Source organism: Cryptomeria japonica, chromosome 9, assembly GCF_030272615.1.
Source record: "Cryptomeria japonica chromosome 9, Sugi_1.0, whole genome shotgun sequence".
In the NCBI taxonomy this organism is placed as follows: Eukaryota; Viridiplantae; Streptophyta; class Pinopsida; order Cupressales; family Cupressaceae; genus Cryptomeria; species Cryptomeria japonica.
The window spans coordinates 358,291,570-358,308,923 of record NC_081413.1 but is presented as its reverse complement, the minus strand read 5'-3'; the positions used below and the strand labels follow the sequence as shown (position 1 = coordinate 358,308,923).

The window sequence follows — 17,354 nt, the reverse complement described above, 5'->3', positions numbered from 1 at the left end:
AAAAAAAACATTACCCTGGTCTACAAGATGGAGACAAAAAATCTAAATTATTGTCATATGAAAAGTTTCCATTTTGGACTTAGAAGCAGATAATGTCTAACAGAACAGCAGATGTAAAGCAGAGAGATAGATTTACCCAAAAAATTGACTTTCACTCACAAAAAATTATAGCCAGCATCACTGAATCTTGCTTAAATTGTCACTCTAATAACACTAGTAATGAAATTACTTTATCACAAGAGCAATATAACATCAATATAAGACACATAACAAAATAACATAAAAAGAATAACCGAAAGAATGCACAAATAATAGCAGAATAGATCAGATCCAGATAATATGAGCGAACTGAGTAAAACAATCAACATTTGATGAACCACTTGAAGAGGACAACCTCCAGATTCCCAGAAGTCAAACAAAAAGTATAAAGAATAAACTTTCCAATACCATATCCGTCAATTAATCAGCACATCCTATAAATAGCATAATTAGGCTATGGTGTACCAATAATCTCAATCAGACCAACTACACTATAATAATTAAATCTAGGAACTATCAAATAAACAAGCCAAAGGCTATGTATGACATAAGTCCATGATACATCCAATGGACTAAAGGCATAACATTTCATGTCACCAATGAAGTTAACAAGAGAATCAAGTAGTAATTTTGATATTATCCTGGATATAATGTTAGGCTTCTGATTTCATATTGGAGAAAGGCGTGCTGTTGAATCCAAAGTTGGTACGGTTGAATTGGTTAGCAGATCTGTTGTAAGTTAGTATGGCTCAATTGGTTAGAAGGTCTATTGTTGCGGGCAAGACCCAAATTTGAGCCTCTCCAAGGGCATTTATAGGCCATAGTTTACTGAACTCTTTGTAGATGAGCTACAGAGCAGTCTTGTCCAACTTCTACTTCGGCCCTTTGCAAGAGGGCCTGACCACCGACCTAGGAATTAATTACTAATAAATCAAAAAAGACATCATATGAAGCTCCTTTCCATAGATTATTGATACTGGCAGAATTTAATCACAATAATACTGAAATACTTGTAATGGCATTTCTACTATCTCCAACCTATCAAAAGCAGCGGGCTTAAAAGGTATATAAGAATGATGCAAAAGTCTTCCAATATTTTTCTCTTGTATGGTCAATTTTTAAGAAGGAAAGAAATGTAGCTAGGCTTCTCTAAAGATGATTTTGCTAAGGGGTAGCTTTGTCAGAGTTACATAGCAGTGAGATTGTAGCTGTCAAGAAACAGTGGAGAACAGAACTGATGGCAACAATTATAATGTAGACTGCAGATAACCCAACTCAATGGCCAAGGTGGATAAAAGAGGATCCCTTTGTCACAGACTGGAATTACTTGCCTATTGTCATAACTATTTCAGCACTTTGTTGATCTATGAATACATGTGAAACAAAAGCCAGGATGACATTTTGCAGAACAAGTAATTCTTACATAACATGTTTGCAGATTGGGTTGCAACTACTTGCAACAGTTCCAAATGCTCTGAGAAATCTTCAAAGAGGATGAGAGTAGATTGGTTTGCAATGTAGAACACTAAAGTTCTAACTGCGTGGCGTCTATGTTACCTTCATTATCACTGCTACCCTTCAGTCTTACAGCAGGACTCCAAAATGTATCAGGGGCATTGGCAAAAATGGCATCTGATCAATCAACCTATGGATCTGTTTACAGGACAGATGGCATCCTCACCCCCATACAGGTTGATTATATACTTTCCCTTTGCATCACATCAGAATGGAGGAGCTGATCCTCAAGTCATTGTGCAGTGTTTCTTGAAGCTTCCAGGATGGGGAGGCACAGAAAGGCAGGGACAGGAAGGGCAAAAATTTGCATGGGTTTTGCAGACAATGGTGGAACGGCTATTACAATTAACTTTAATAAAGTAAAAGAAACTGAAATTGAAATACAATTTGCTCAAAAAATTTAGCTTTTGAGATAAAAAAAAATTCTTAGACCTCAAGGCTACCTTTTTTTTTTTCTGAAAACTATGAACCATATGGTGCTAGCTGTCCAGTCCCAAGGGGGGATGTTCCCTCCAAGTACCCAAGTCCCCAGGAATTCAGACATCACCCAAATCCCCTGGGATGCATCTCCGTGAAATGCTGTTTCTGTGAGTCTTCAAATTGGACTACCTACCTTCAAGCAAAAAAGAGATAACTAAAAGTCTAGAGATGATAAATCTGAAACAACAATGCTGGTCTTAGATCCTGCAGTCATTGTTTTTGGGTTCTGAGGACTAACCTACATCATGTCATACAGTGGATGCCTGGAGACCAAGTGGGATACAAGGCTGTAACATGCTTTGTTGACAGATTGCCAGCAACAATTTGGGTTTCTAGTAAATAAATCAATTGACGAGTGTTAGAGTTATCTTGTATTAGCTAATAATTATTTATTCAATTATTAGTCTATTATACTCTACGCTTAAGCTAAACTTAGGCATTTAAAATTATTAAATACACATTATCCCTTTATGGTTTCTTTAGGGTTGCACATATTTAGGGTTGCACACCTTTAGGGTTGCTAATATCCTTTTATAAGGATTGTATTGTACTTGTTCATTTAATTGATTCCCTTTCTGAATGATAATTTTTTTCTTCAGACCATTTATGCTTTTTTGCTTTATGTGCCTCCATTCTTCTCTTGTGACAGGTATTTGCATGCAGGTGTTCTTGGGATCTCTGAAGATGTATTTCCTCAACTTCTTCAACAAGTAATAAGATGCATCAAAATTACCATATTAAAAGTCTGACCACATTTGAGCTTCAATATGTCCCCTGTAAGTCAGTTGTCTATGAGTTCCAGATATTTTTGTACCAAAGTTTACTTACGACTGAAGAGTATGATATCCTATTGAATTGGTAAGAGGCAGGTTCAAAATAAGTGCTAAGAGTGAAATCCCACAAGTAAAGGGCAAGATGAAATTCTTGCATGGGCAAGCTTTGACTTTTCTTCCAAAAGAAATTGATAAGCCATTATGTATTTAATATCAAGCATGGTGATAACCACGATTGAGGTATGGATGATGATAGAGTTGTCCTAATCTCTACGTATTCATCCAAAGTCACACCCGAGTTGTCATAATCTCTGCGTATTTATCCAAAGTCAAATTGAGGGTGTGACTGTCTTTCCTAATTCAGAGTCAAGGCATGTTCTAATAAAGTATAATTGTTGCTCAGAATGTGTCTGCATTGATATTCAATGAAGCCCAGCAAAGGCAACGATGGTCAATTTCAGTTCAGTCCTTTCCACAACTTGTGAATTCAGTCCACAGCAGTGCCCTGTTAATTATGGAGAACAATGGTCTACCACAAATTGAAACATCTACTATGGATAACCAAGACAAAGAGGGTAAGTATTTGGATGGATCTTCTGAAAAGCATTTACTTGTAGTAATGTAAGAGCTGGTATACTTGAAAGATTTTGAGGAGTTCAATTTTGGGCAAGAACAGATAAGTGAATCCTATTCCAAAATTCAAATAACGATCTGAGGGCCAGCAAACAGAACAGGCATGGTGACATTCATATATTCTTAGTCTATTTGGCATTCAATTATATTGATGCTTGTCATGTCCCCTCCAGAGTGGTACTATTAGATGTTAAATACTAATAATTTTAATACTAAACATTAAATAATAAATTAAATTGTTGGTGCTCAATTTTGGCCCGACTTATATATAAATAAATTTAAAAGAAAAATCTTTTGTTGGTCGGCCTAGTTTGGGCCCCTAGTGCCAATTTAGATGATTTGATATTAATTTTAATATAATACTTATTTATTTTCCCTTGTCGACCTGTTTGGGTTTACTCTATCAGCCAGGTATAGATTAAGGTGAAAATTGCATTGTAAATCATTCGGAGATTGGTATGAAAAATTGAGAGTTATTTCAAGGGTGCTAGCTGGACACCAACGTAGCAGCATCTTCCAAGTCAGGACGAAAACCCTGATTCTATTTACCATTTGCTGATCTGTAATCTGTTATTTTCCTGAACCTCCTGTCGCAAGAATTCGTAATCTTATATCTTTAGATGCTGGTTAACCTTCCATTTACATTGCAGGCTGAGCCACCAGGAGCTTGTGAGCCGAATTCCATCAGCAGATCAAGCATATTCAGGTGCAGCAATGTGTATACAGCAGCATACTTAAGGAGATTACACTGTTGGAGGTTAAGGGGGTAAACTAGGGTTTGAAGAAATCAGCACTACCCTCCACAACTCTGCCAAATCTGATCTTGAGGGCTCATCTCAGATCTGCCAGCATCAGAGAACAGCCCTAGGGTTTAGAAAAGGTCGTGAGACTGTAGTGGCGCCAAATTAGCAAACCTTGCACTACACTATACAAGAAATAAGGAGGTTGCAGTTTTGAAGCATTGTTGGATCCACACAGCATAAGTCATCCTCAGATTGATCTACGTCTGGACCAAACATCTACAGACGACTCACTGTTCAAATCAGCAATCCATAAGTCAAGAAAATATTCAGCATACTGCAGCTGCAAGTGAATTGTTTTCATCAAGTTAGACTATTATGATGTATAAAAAAATCCTAGTAGAAGCTACAGTTGATTTAATCATCTCTGAAGGGTTTATGTCTGCAATGTAATGATTGTGAAAACTATAACAATCAGAAATATAATTTATGACGGGGTTTTTAATTATTGTTGTCGACTGTTTGAAGTATAGGTTAAATGAAGTGATCAGATTACCTAGCTATTTGTTTGAGCTGTGAGTGTAAACATAATTGGAAGTTGATCAAAACAGTTCATTAAGCCCAATTCACTTTACAATGCTTTGCTTGTATGAAGCAATCTAATCTTTATGAACACAAGAACATTTTTTAAGTTATGGACCAAGTTGTTTTAGGATATGATCATTAAAGGTTGGGAATGTGAAGATTATTTGCAAGTATCTTCATCCTATGATATTTGCTTTATTATAAATGGCATTTGTAAAGTTTAAGCTAGAAAGAGTTTGTGTCATGGTTGGTTTTGGGAGTACTCCCAATCATTTTCACACTTAGTAGATACTTAATGCACAAAAAAATGAATAATTTCTCTCCAAAACAAGTAATGGGAAAATTATATCGAATTCAAAATGGTCACTGTGTAAATAATTTCTCATCTTTAGCCTGCTTATAACAAATATTCCTGGAGCCTTATATGTGGGTTTAACATATAAGGCAAAGCGGGAGTGAATCTCCCATGGTCCTTCGAACTAGGAAGGCAAAAGCCAAGTGCACAATGTGATTTGTTGTATGCAATGCCATGCAACTCATTATTAGGCATCGTTACACAGATTTAGAGGAAATGCCAAGTACAGAGCAGATCATGATTGAATGGACTCAATGGGGTTTACTTCTCTGAGCATCAAAGTGATTTGCCTCTAAGAGAACAAAAATGTACCTAGAGTAATAGTTTTCACTGTAAGAGGTAGTTTTATGTATTTCCACGCAAGCAAAAGAATGCTAAGAAGCATTCTATACATTTTTTCCAGTATTGCTGTCATTATGCCAATAAAGTTAAACTTGGAATTTAAGCAATCAAAAGTATGGTCAACTAGTTTTTTATGATGGTTTCATTACCAGCATATTCTGAACAACCTGCAGCTTCCTGGGATGTCTGCAATCCATTGTAAACAAGAAATAGATACAGATTTAACATTAAAAATAAACACAATTATAGATGAAACCAATAACAGAGGCAGATACCCTAAAGATTCATGTCTTCCAAAAACTATAGAAGCATTAGAATCACAGATAAAAGAGATATAAAGTTTTAATTACTTGAAAATTTTAACATGATGATATAAAAGTGAAAAAACCCAAAAACTTAAAGTATCATATAAATCAAATTTATGGCCCTCCGGATTTTTTGTGCAAAAAATGAGAACTTACAGATATAGAAAAGCAAAACACATCATAGATGCATTATTTATCTCATATTGTGTGTCTAGTGTTTACTGTTCCACCTTTGTCATTAAACATACATGTAGCCAAGAAAATGCTTTCAAACCATGTTGGCAGTTATTTGACACTAGAATCACCTTATCTGTGCGGGAGAACAAAGTAAACCTGAAGCATCTGAACCCACAACTGCAAGCTCACATATAGGGCAGAGATTTCCATGTATGCTTGGCACAAAACGTGCAGTACAATAAGGACAGGAAACGTCTTTCTGGCCACGATATATGGGAGTAAAAGTTGCCCCACATATGACAAAGGGATTTCTGAAGTCATAATTCAAATCTGTGGCATCTTGTGGCTGCTTCTCACATGCCTTAAGAACTTGCCGGGCTTTTGTTGCATGGTTTGCAGAGGGTTCAGTCTCCAGGAGTCGTCTAGCAAAGTTAGCAGCTGTATTGAAGTTCCCTTGCTTATAGCAAACACCCATTGCATTCAGCAAAGCCAATTTCAAATGAACTTTCTGAAGGTTGCAATGAGTAAAATATGCTGCCAGCTCCTGCTGTCGAACTGCATTATCCTTCACTTCCTTTCTCTTGACCTCCATCCTAAGACCCAGAACATATTCTTTAGCTATCCCAATTAATTCCTTCACATCATCAACCTCCTTTCTCGAATCCACAACAACAACAGGAACGGTGTGTAGAATAGTTAGAAATAACCTCAATGCTTCAGTAAATTTTCCTTCTGTTGTTGCCTTGTATGCAAGTTTAATTTTGTCTTCCAGCAAAGACAACCTGACTACCAAAGCTGGTGGACCTCTGACATTAGGACTTGTAGTCTCACTCCAACCTCTCTCTATTGCTAAGGAGATTACTGGTGCAGAAACAAATGCAGGAAGGTATGTGTGGCTGCCCATGTAAAGGTCCAAAAACAAAGGCTTTAATGGAGAGAAATTCTTTATACCTAGTTGCCGACTCAAGAGCCGCATAGCTGTATCAAAATTACCAGCAGCTGCATGCTCACCTGCAAGAGAAGATTTCTGTGTCCAGATTTGACTTACTGGCATTCCTTGTGAGGGAGCAACAAACGATACTGCATTTGAGGCACTTACAACATTTACAGAAGAAATATCTGGAGGTAGCTCCAAATCTTCTAAATCCCATCCACCCTCCTCATTATCTTCACCTTTCACTTCACCATCATCCACCACTAAAACCTCACCATTTTGCCCTTCTGCTTCAGTAATGTCAAGTTCTTCACCCCAGTTGGCAGCTACTCCTTCATCCTCTTCTTCCTGGTATATGCCACCAGCATTATCCAACCCACCCTCAAAAATGCCTTTGGTAACTCTCAACAATGGCCAATCACCACCACGTACAATTGGCAAAGGAGGCATTAAAAGTGATGATTTCCTTCCAGAAGGTAATGTTGGTAGATTGCCACCCAACTCGGCTGCAAGTCTATCAGCAACATCTGTAAGTCCATGGATGGCTGCAGTAACATATGCAAGTGACACATGACCAGATTCTTCCAAGATCTTGATACGCTCTTGGATATCGCCTAAATATAAGGCATTGTGAAACTGACCCATAACATCATTTTTTATTTCTGCAATCCTTAACATCTTTGACAATTTCTCAAGATTGCCAGTTATGAGATACAAAAATGACAGTCTCTCAAAATTCTTGGTCCTCTGATAAGCATATTCAACAATGCCAGCATTGCCCTGCCGAAGGGCTTCTATACCAAGTCTATACCAGTGATTTTTCTCATCTATTTCCTTTGCAGAAGCAACAGCAATTTGAATATTTCCACTCTCCACTGCTAACTCAAATCGTGTCTTTTCATCTTTGACAAAGTGAAGAGCCACTTCAGGGAAACCTTTCTGCTGCAAGTAAGCAATCATTGCCTGACCACAAAGTTGAGAGTTCCGAATCATGCTCATGACATGATCATACTTCTTTTTTATCAGTGCTAGTTTGAACATATATTCTGTGGCATCAATCTGTATGACACGGTTCTTTCCATCCCGATCCAAGTAACTAACAGAGCTCCCAGAAACCCTAGTTATGTATACTGGGATATCTAGTGTTCTTATGATTCCACTATCTCCATTTGGAAGACAATATTTAATGTGATTCAAGGTTGTGTAAATAAATACACCATTATCATCCCATGCACCACTCTTCACACGAATAGTCTCATGTAGAGTGCACCTATGTACAAGTTTCTTGCTCGTAATTATAATTGCATGCTTGCTCAACAAGGCCACATTTTCCATGTCATTTGACCACGCAATATATTTCACACAGGGTGTGTGAAGATCTCCAAGAGAAATCCTCTGCTGCATGTCAAAAAGAACTACTCTATCTTCTGATCTGCAAAGAATGGTTCCTGTCCCTGCATAAAAGATTGCATCTGCATTTATTGGAAGATTGCACTTCTTACTCACCTCATTTCTGAGATTCTTTATCAAAACTTGATTGTGACTCTTGTCAAGAACTGCAAATCGATTACGAGCAACAAAGACAGCAGATCCTCCAACTCCTCTCTTTGCTTCCAGAGTTGCATCACTCCTCCCCACAATATCCTTTGGAACAATATAAAGTTCATACGAACCTCCATCAGCATCTGAACAAATCAGAACAGCACTCTCTGATGGGCTGTAAGACAATGACCTTGGTCCTTGATTCATACCTGTAGAACCACTCCTCCTTACGGGTATTAGTTGATTGTCTTTTTGTGTTGAAAATTCATAAGCCCGCAGAAAACGGTCCTTGATATAGTACAGAGAGCCCCCACAAACTACATAGGCAGGCCTTTCTCTCTCCAACTTGAAAACAAGCATCCCACTATCATGTCCAGCAGCAAGCAGATTCATCTCAGGATGCGCTGCAAGGATCCAGAATCTATCATGCTCTCTACGAAATGTTTGAAAACCTGTACGCTTTGACACATCCCAGACTCGGATGCTTTTGTCTTCTGAATTTGAGACAATAATGTCTTGGCGTGCATGGAACATCACACAAGACACGTTGTTCATGTGCCCTCTTAGAGTATCCACTTCCCAGGCTTTCGTATCTGAGAGTGTATAAAATAAACAATACTGATCATGTAAATGATTTATACAAACAAAAGATAACTAATTGCATAGTCCATGATACCAAATACCAATAACAATGGAGGAAACTTCATTCACCAAACCATATACATTATTCTTTAAGCAATCTTATCTAGATGATTCGCGTACACTAATACACTGCAAGCAAGCTAATCTCTGAGAAAATTTTGCATACCATTCATTCGCCAGAGCTTCACTTGGCGATCATCTGCTCCTGACACAATTAATGGCAAGCTGGGATGAAATGCAGCCCAGTTCACTCCCCGATCATGACCTTCCAAAACATATTTGACAACAGTATCACCCCCTCCAAACAGATCGGTGTTCATTTGAGTCAACCTTAAGATGTCATCAGCAGGGGAAACAGTTTTCTTCCTGAGAGAACCAATATCCCATACACGGACAGTCTGATCCAACGAGGCTGACACAACCAAATCCTCCTTGGGATGAAAGGAAGCACACATCACATAATGGTTGTGGCCAGTGAGTACAGATATACAGGTTCTCGATTGCCAGTTCCATATCCTTATTGTCTGATCATCACTTGCGCTCACAATCCATGGGTACTCATTATGAAATTGCACTGTCCTAATGTAATCAAGATGCCCCAGTAGTGTAAAAAGGCATCGTCGCATCTTGTAGTTCCATACTTTTATCTTGTAGTCATCGCCTGTGTCATTAAAGTATACCAACATATACAATCAGGTTACTCGTGCACTTTTAACAACTCATCTAAATAAGGAGGTCAAATCTGCAAATCTAATGCGTGAACAGAAAATCGTCCTAAAAAATCACAGAAATTGTTTTTGCTTTAAAATCTTAATCACTGATCCGAAATACCCATCATGGGTGTAGGAGTAATAAGAACATTTCAGAGAGCAGGACTAAAAAGGGATTAGAATGAAGTGGGTCATAGATTACTGACCTCCAGAGACAAACAAAGGCTGGGACTTGTGAAAATGCACTCCTCTAACAGGTCCATCATGCTCGTCAAATCGGTCAATGAGGGTTCCCATACGGTAGTCCCATAACTGAATAACTCCGCTGTGGAGACTGGCCAGGATCCATGGCCTCTTTGTGTGGAAGCTCAGCCCCTTTACCCTGTTACTCTTGGTCTCGAATTTCGTCAACATTCTCACCAGCAACTCAATATAATCCTCTTCTTTGCAAATACTCCCAATGGATCCACCCCACGGCTCTGCAAGCCCTCATGAATAGCATAACACTGCTACACTAGATCTATATAACAATTGCCCAAACAAATCAAAACAAAGAAAATAAAGAGAAATCGCATATACTTATAGAGGAGAAGAGAAAAGATTGACGCTGTAAAAACACCCAAACAGCTATTTTGGTGGAGGAGAGGCTGTAAATCCAGAATACCTTCAACCTCAAGTCTCTCTTTAACATACAAACTTTCTCACTGCCATCGCTCCGAGTTAAGTTGTAAGCCAATCCCAGAGAAAATCAAGGGAAATCGAAAGAAAGCTAAGGGTCTGGTCACGTGAGTAAACAAGGGTGTTAATTGGTATCTGACTGAACAAGGCTGTTAATTGCTTCGCTATTATTTTGTCCGCTTTTAATCTCACTGTTTGATGTCCACATGGACATGTTTGACGTTCATTATAACTATAATAGCAGAATGGAAAAATTTAAATATCTGCCATTTTCCATTTTGTTTGTGTTTAGATATAGAGTTCACATGGACATTAATAGCAGAAGGGGGATATTTAATTAGTATACTTATATTCTAAAAAACATGTATATATGTTGAGAAAGATCACATAATTGTCTTGCATGTTTAGTTTCATATATGCAGAAATAAGTGGCAATGATTCTATTTTATTCAGAGTAACAAAACAATACTTATAGAGAAACTGAAACATGCATGTATTTACTTGTCATCGTCAAATTTATTTAAAATCAATTTTTTGTTTAGTAAATGCCTCTGGGCTTATGTCATTGTAATGCCTCTGGACTTAAATATCTGTCATTTTTCATTTAGTTTGTGTTTAGATATATATAAGACATTAAATCCAAAGCACATTCAAATATATATGAGGCATTATTTTGTTTAAAGAAATTTATTTCATACTATTGTTCAGTGAAATTAAATTTTCATACTTAAAAAAACATTCTAATTGTCATATTTGAAAAAAAAATCTAAAAATTTACATTCTATTTTTTATAAATACACAATATAAAAAACAGTTGAATATTTTCAAAAAGAAAAAAATAAATATATTCTATTTTCATTTTATTTTTAAAGCTTAAAAGAATGCAACATTTTAGGCTTGGAAAAAATCCATTTGATCCATTTACATTTTGTTTTTTGGTATACCAAGATGAAGAAAACAAAAACATAAAAAACAATAAATATTTTCAAAAAACAAAAGCAAAGATTCAAAAGGTTACTTCAAATAAAAAAACATAAAAGTACTTAATTAATAAATTGTTTTGGACCAATCAAAAGTGATTGTTATTTTTGTTTTCAAAATAAATTTGATTCTTATAAAGTTGAAATTTATATTTTTAAACTTAATATATTGTTAAAATTATTTATCTATTTAAAAATTATTTATTTATATTTAAAAAATAAATGTCTATCTTTAGGCATGATTCTACAATGACAACAGGCTTTCTTTATTCGTGTAAGAAAAACATACAACAAGTTTCACACAAGATTTGAAAGTCAATTGTCATTGTAGAGTTACACCTCTTACATAGAAACCAATTATTGTATGTATTCTTTATAATTAATTTTTCAAAGAAAACATAATTTTTTATATATAAAATAATTTAATAAATTTTAATCATAAATTTAAATATTTTTATTAGTTAAAAAAAGGTCTATTTTCACTTTAATATTTACATTATACAATTTTATAGTTGTTAATAGCTATTTTTATTAAGATCAATTATAATTAATACTTTTTTAACCTGTAAGTTGTGAGGTGAGGGTTCACTCTTTTTATTAAAACATAAAAGAATACAAGTTACATCAACCCTACCACACAAGGACGTAGAAGCAAGCTATCCAAAGCACAAAGCCAAAACTAACTAATTTTTTTTATTATTTCATGAAAAGAGAGCATCCATTGTCCATTGAGCCTTTTTCAACAGTTTCCATGCCTTCAATGTGTAGTTCTTCTACCTTTAACTTCCTTCATTTCTTCCTTATTGAAATCAATCACACATTTCCATGAAGGAGCCAACGCTATATCTTATCAAAATAATAAGGCTACATATCACCCAAATATTCTATGAAAGGAAAAGTGCCCTCCAACTCAAAACCATCCTCTTTCGTCTTAAAAGGAATGTTTGCCATATTATCATGGACAAGAATAATAGGAGGTAATGACTCTGAAAGTTGCACTAGATCAAACCTGGATTGATTGGGCAACCATAAACTTACCATGATTTTGCCAAATTAAATTAGTATCTAAGGTTCATTGCTTCTTAATCCATTTTTTAAGATAGATATGCCTAATATTGGGCAATCACTAGAGTGCACAAGCCTCAATTTTATGACCCATCTTATTACAATGAAGGCATCTAAAAAGAAGTTCGTCAAAGTTTAAAAATTGAGTCTAAGTGCCAAGGGAAGAGTGAATTAGAATAGAATGAGAAAGAGGTTTGGAAATGTCTACCATAGCACAAGCCTTGATGTACATCCACAAAGAAACCACCTCTTTCATGTCTAAATCAACAAAAATGACCACTTGATTAATCATATTACTGATGAGATCTACATTTCGCATAACCAATCGTATAGTGTAAAATCCAATCTATATGGGTACTTTTATAATCTTGGAAATGGTTGGGTCAAAGAAAGGGGTTCATGGATTGAGAAAGAGACCTAACTATCCCAAAAATCATGGACCATTCTAAACCATAAAAGTTACAATCTGCAACCAAATTAAAAGAAAATAAAGAAAAACCCAAAATCTAAAGATTCAATCACAGGTAGAGTCAGATTACTCCCAGTAGATTTAGCACAATCAATAACTAAATCTAAGGAAGGACGTCTTCGCATAAACCTCAAAATTAGAGAGCAATCTCTAATGTCCACATAGTTTGCCTAGATATAATCATCAGAAATGTGGAAACCCTTTGGCTCGTCTAAGAAAACCACCTATGGACCCCCAATAGAGAAATGAGAGTTTTTGTTTTGGTGAGGAGGAACCATAATGGGAGAAGAGAGTGAGTCTGACAACTCCTTGGGAAGGATAGGGCTAGACTTATCCCACCGAATCTACTCCAAACAAAACACACTACATTCATGGTACAGGTTTGTACTATTTTTTGCATGATGTTAGGGTTTCTTGGTCCAAGCAAGGAGGTGTTGATGCATCAGTGATCATCACATCCTGATTCAATCCCAATGGATCAAAGATAAGAGAGGGAGGGTGAGAAACCAACAAATTCTTTTGCTCCAACCATAACCCTGATCATAGGGAACATCATTTTATGCCTTCCCCATTCTCCACGCAACCACCACCCTTCCTAAAACTTGCATTCTCTTTTTCATTGGTTGTGACATGTATCATACCATCATGCTTTAGCATCTTCCCACCACCCTCCACAACCAAAGAGCCTTCTCTACAAGTAGCATTCATGCTTGGGCTTCCTTCACACATTTTTGCACACAATAACCAAACCACCTCCCCCATAGCAACAAAACAACACCTACTCCCACATAGTAACTAGACCACCAAAGAATGCAAAAAAGCACTCAAAAGGCTAGCCAAATGCCAACCAAACTAGATCACCCATGGAGTAGTCCTCACAATGTAGTAAAAGGCGAGAAAGTTGCATGACTAAGGTAAACCATAGCACACACAACAAAAAATCTCCTTTGCTCTCACTGAGGTCATCTATTCGCCTACAAAAAAATATATCAAGATTTGCATTTGTTATCCTTGCTTAAGTTTTGAAATTATTAAGGTGTAATAGCGACATCTGAAGCTAGATTTAGGTTTAAAGACTTAATTAATTTGTTAAACCAATTATAAATAATATTATATAAATATAATTGTATTAATATAATCTTAAGCTAATAATTTTTTATTTTTTATAAAAGGGGGTAATTTTTTATTGAAACTCGAGGAAAGAATACAAAGCAAAAGGCCCATCAAAATCAACCAACGAGTAATAGAAAGAAGGCCCAAGAGGAGCCCCACAGAAGAACCAACTACATTTTCTTGTTGTCCATAATTAACTTTACCAAAGCCAGAGAATAATTTGGGGGCAAAAGTCCCTAGCCACCAATATCCCATCTCTCCATGTGTTTTGAGGCCCATTTAGCCAGGTAATCTTCCACTCTATTTCACTCTCTATGAATATGACAAAAGGAAATATAATCCAACAAGCAGCTCATATTCAAGATATGTGTAGCCAATAAATCCAGATGCTAATTAGCTTCATCCAACCCTTTCTCATTAAGCATATCCATCACAATCTAAATCAAATTCATAATTTCTTTTCCATATGAAGGAACAACCCCTTTCAATAGCATAAATAATAGCAAGGGACTCCATAATTTTATTAGTATGTTTTCCCTTATAGATAGAAAAGAAAAAGTTAGCACCAGCAATAGTATCTCTACCAACACCACCAATCCCCACATGTATAGGATTCCCCTGGAAGATCCATTAGTATTCACCTTTAGAACTCCTTGAGGTAGAGGTAGCCAATGCACCTCCTATTGAACCTTATTTTTGGCTAGTCGAGGTCTTCTTCCTACAATAGAACCAAAATTGCTAACAACCATATTCAAATTCCATATAATAGCCAAATCACTAGGATCCACTGCAACCGAGAGATCACATTTTGCTAAAATAGTCTCTTGGAGATTATTGATGATCTTTTGTCATAAAAGAGCTACCATCATTTTCAAGTCTTAAAAGGTCCTTTAGTTTCTTTTTAGCCAAAGATGTCAAATAATGAAAGTAGGGCCAATTACCCAAGCTATCTAAAGAAAAGAAGTCTTAGTAGGAGATCTACCCAAACTTTCCTATAACTCAACCAAAGAAGTGGCATGAATGCAAGCATGATTCCAAGCCCTCCACTAGAGGCGTTGAATCTCCCTAGAGTATAGACACTGAGAAAAATGTGAAACACATTCTTCACTGTTATTACAAGGAACATAAATAGAAGGGCCATGGAAGCCTCTCTCTGCAAATTCTTCTAGGTAAGGCACCTATTTTTGACAACCAACCATAAGAAGAAGCTACACTTGGGCCATGAAATTTTTTTGCACACCTACTCCCACCAATAAATGCCAACCTTCCCATACAGTTGTTTATCCAACTCTAAATAACTTGAGGGAACTATCAATTTTCCCTTTGGTTCAAGGCCCCAAGCTAGAGTATCCCTCCCTTTAAGAGAATTACACATTTTGTCTGCCAAAATCTTAGCTATCTATGGTCAATTCTCCTCACTACCTCCTGATGGCCACTCCTAAAGATCCTTCCAATGACACACCTCCACCTGACCCAAAACTTGGATAGTTTTAAAGTCCTCCACCTTACTCCAATCAACTTTAAGAAGACTGTTGCAAAGGGGCTATAACTGAGGAAACATTGATATGATAGAAAGATAGCCATCCTAAGAGTCATACTAGAAAAGAGCATCAAATATCTTATTACAAATCTTAAAAAATCATCTTTGATGAGCTTTGCCCCTCATTTAAGAGTATCCCAAATCATAGATCCTTTCCCTATAACTCCAATGAGGCACAACAATGTTGTGAAACCCTTGGAGGTACTTATGAGTAAGAATTTTACCCCAATCTTGATCTTGGCACATACACCATCACCAATATAATTTGGCAACTAAGACCTAAACATTCAAACCTACAGGCCTGAGGTCGAGACTACCCTCCTACTTTGTCCTGCAAACAAACTTCCACTTGACCAAGCTCCACTTTTAAGAGAGTGAATTTATGGCCCAAACGAATTGATGGGATAGGACATCAAATTCCTTAACAAAGTTTGAAGGGTCAACCAATTCCTTAACAAAGTTTTAAGGGTCAACCTACACAAAGCACCTATATATAGGAAGGGCTTATACCACCAACATCAAAAGAGTCACTCACCCAATAGACAAGAGCCACCTACAAGTCCAATGACTTACCCTCCTATGAAACTTATCCATAATTTCCCACCAATACTCTCTAATTTGAGTTCCCACAACAAGAAGAACTTCAAGATAGACTAGAGGGAGAGGACCAAATTAAAATTCAAAAATACAAGCAATTGTGCTTTGAATAAGTAGAGAAGTATTAAAGAAGGAAATAGAGGACTTATCCTAATTGATATGTTGCCATGATGCAACCAAGTATGTGTCTAGAGTTATTAAATTCACTATATTAATTCTAGGGTCATGCCCATCAAGGGTGTATCATCCACAAACTAGAGGTGAGAATGAGGAGGCAAACTATTGCTCCAAATCCATCTTTGAATGAACCACTACCTAAATGAGAATTTATAAATCTTCCAAGCCCTTTAGTCATAATAATAAACAAATAAGGAGATAGAGGTCTCCCTTGCCAAAGACCCCTAAAAGCTCTGAATAAATCGGATGGCTCACCATCAATAATAACATAAAAAGAAGTAGAGGTTACACAACTCATGATCTAATTAACCCAACCATTATCAAAGCAAAATCCATGAGAATTTTTAGCAAAAGGTCCATTTTACCCTATCATAAGCTTTAGCCATGTCAAGTTTGACAAATATAGCCTTCTCATTAAAGGTCATCATAAAGTGGATGACCTCAATAGTGATTAGAATCCCATCAAGAATTTGTTTACTAGCAACAAATCCACCCTGCTCTTCATAAATCAAAGAATTAAGTCAAGGCTTAAGCCTTTTTGTAATCAATTTAGTGATAATTTTATAAATCACATTGCAACTTATGGAGGCCATAAATTTTGAATCAGGTGTCTAATTGATAAATCATTTGAAGTTCTACAAATATCGAGATTTATTTTATCAAGTTATAACTCACGAAGTTAATTGCGGACATTTTCAGACCATTTCGACACCTCTAAGGCCTTCAAAATTGACTTCAAATTTTTCATTTGCAACATCCAAAAATAAAAGCTATAATATCTTCAAATCTAGACATGATCTTACTATCAGGAAATAATCTTTCATACCCACATACATTTAATCCATTTCCTACATAGCCCATGAGAGAAAAGCATACATACAAGCTTACATAATCACCATTATGCAAAGATCAAATAGAAAAGTCATAAGATAACACAAGATATACCCTAGGAAAACCCTCATG

The 17,354-nt window shown here is 36.3% G+C and overlaps 1 protein-coding gene across 2 annotated transcripts; it reads right to left on the bottom strand.

Moving 5' to 3' along the window:
* Window positions 1–5,871: 5,871 nt before the first annotated feature.
* LOC131029689 (coatomer subunit alpha-1) lies at window positions 5,872–10,689 on the bottom strand. Of its 2 annotated transcripts, XM_057960280.2 has the most exons (4): window positions 10,437–10,689; window positions 9,979–10,292; window positions 9,229–9,723; window positions 5,872–9,013 (listed from the first exon to the last, which is right to left on the bottom strand). In XM_057960280.2, the coding sequence occupies exons 2-4, from the start codon at window positions 10,184–10,186 to the stop codon at window positions 6,069–6,071; spliced, it is 3,648 nt and encodes a 1,215-aa protein (XP_057816263.2). In that variant the 5' UTR covers window positions 10,187–10,292; window positions 10,437–10,689; the 3' UTR covers window positions 5,872–6,068. The 2 variants fall into 2 exon arrangements, with proteins under 2 accessions (XP_057816263.2, XP_057816262.2); XM_057960279.2 differs by having other exon boundaries at window positions 9,979–10,689.
* Window positions 10,690–17,354: the final 6,665 nt, after the last annotated feature.

Coding starts and splice junctions, on each gene's coding strand:
- LOC131029689 (XM_057960279.2), bottom strand. CDS start 10,186: ATGTTGACGAAATTCGAGACCAAGAGTAACAGGGTAAAGGGGCTGAGC. Junction 9,724..9,978: donor GCCTTTGTTTGTCTCTGGAG/GTCAGTAATCTA, acceptor TTAATGACACAG/GCGATGACTACAAGATAAAA. Junction 9,014..9,228: donor GAAGCTCTGGCGAATGAATG/GTATGCAAAATT, acceptor ATACACTCTCAG/ATACGAAAGCCTGGGAAGTG.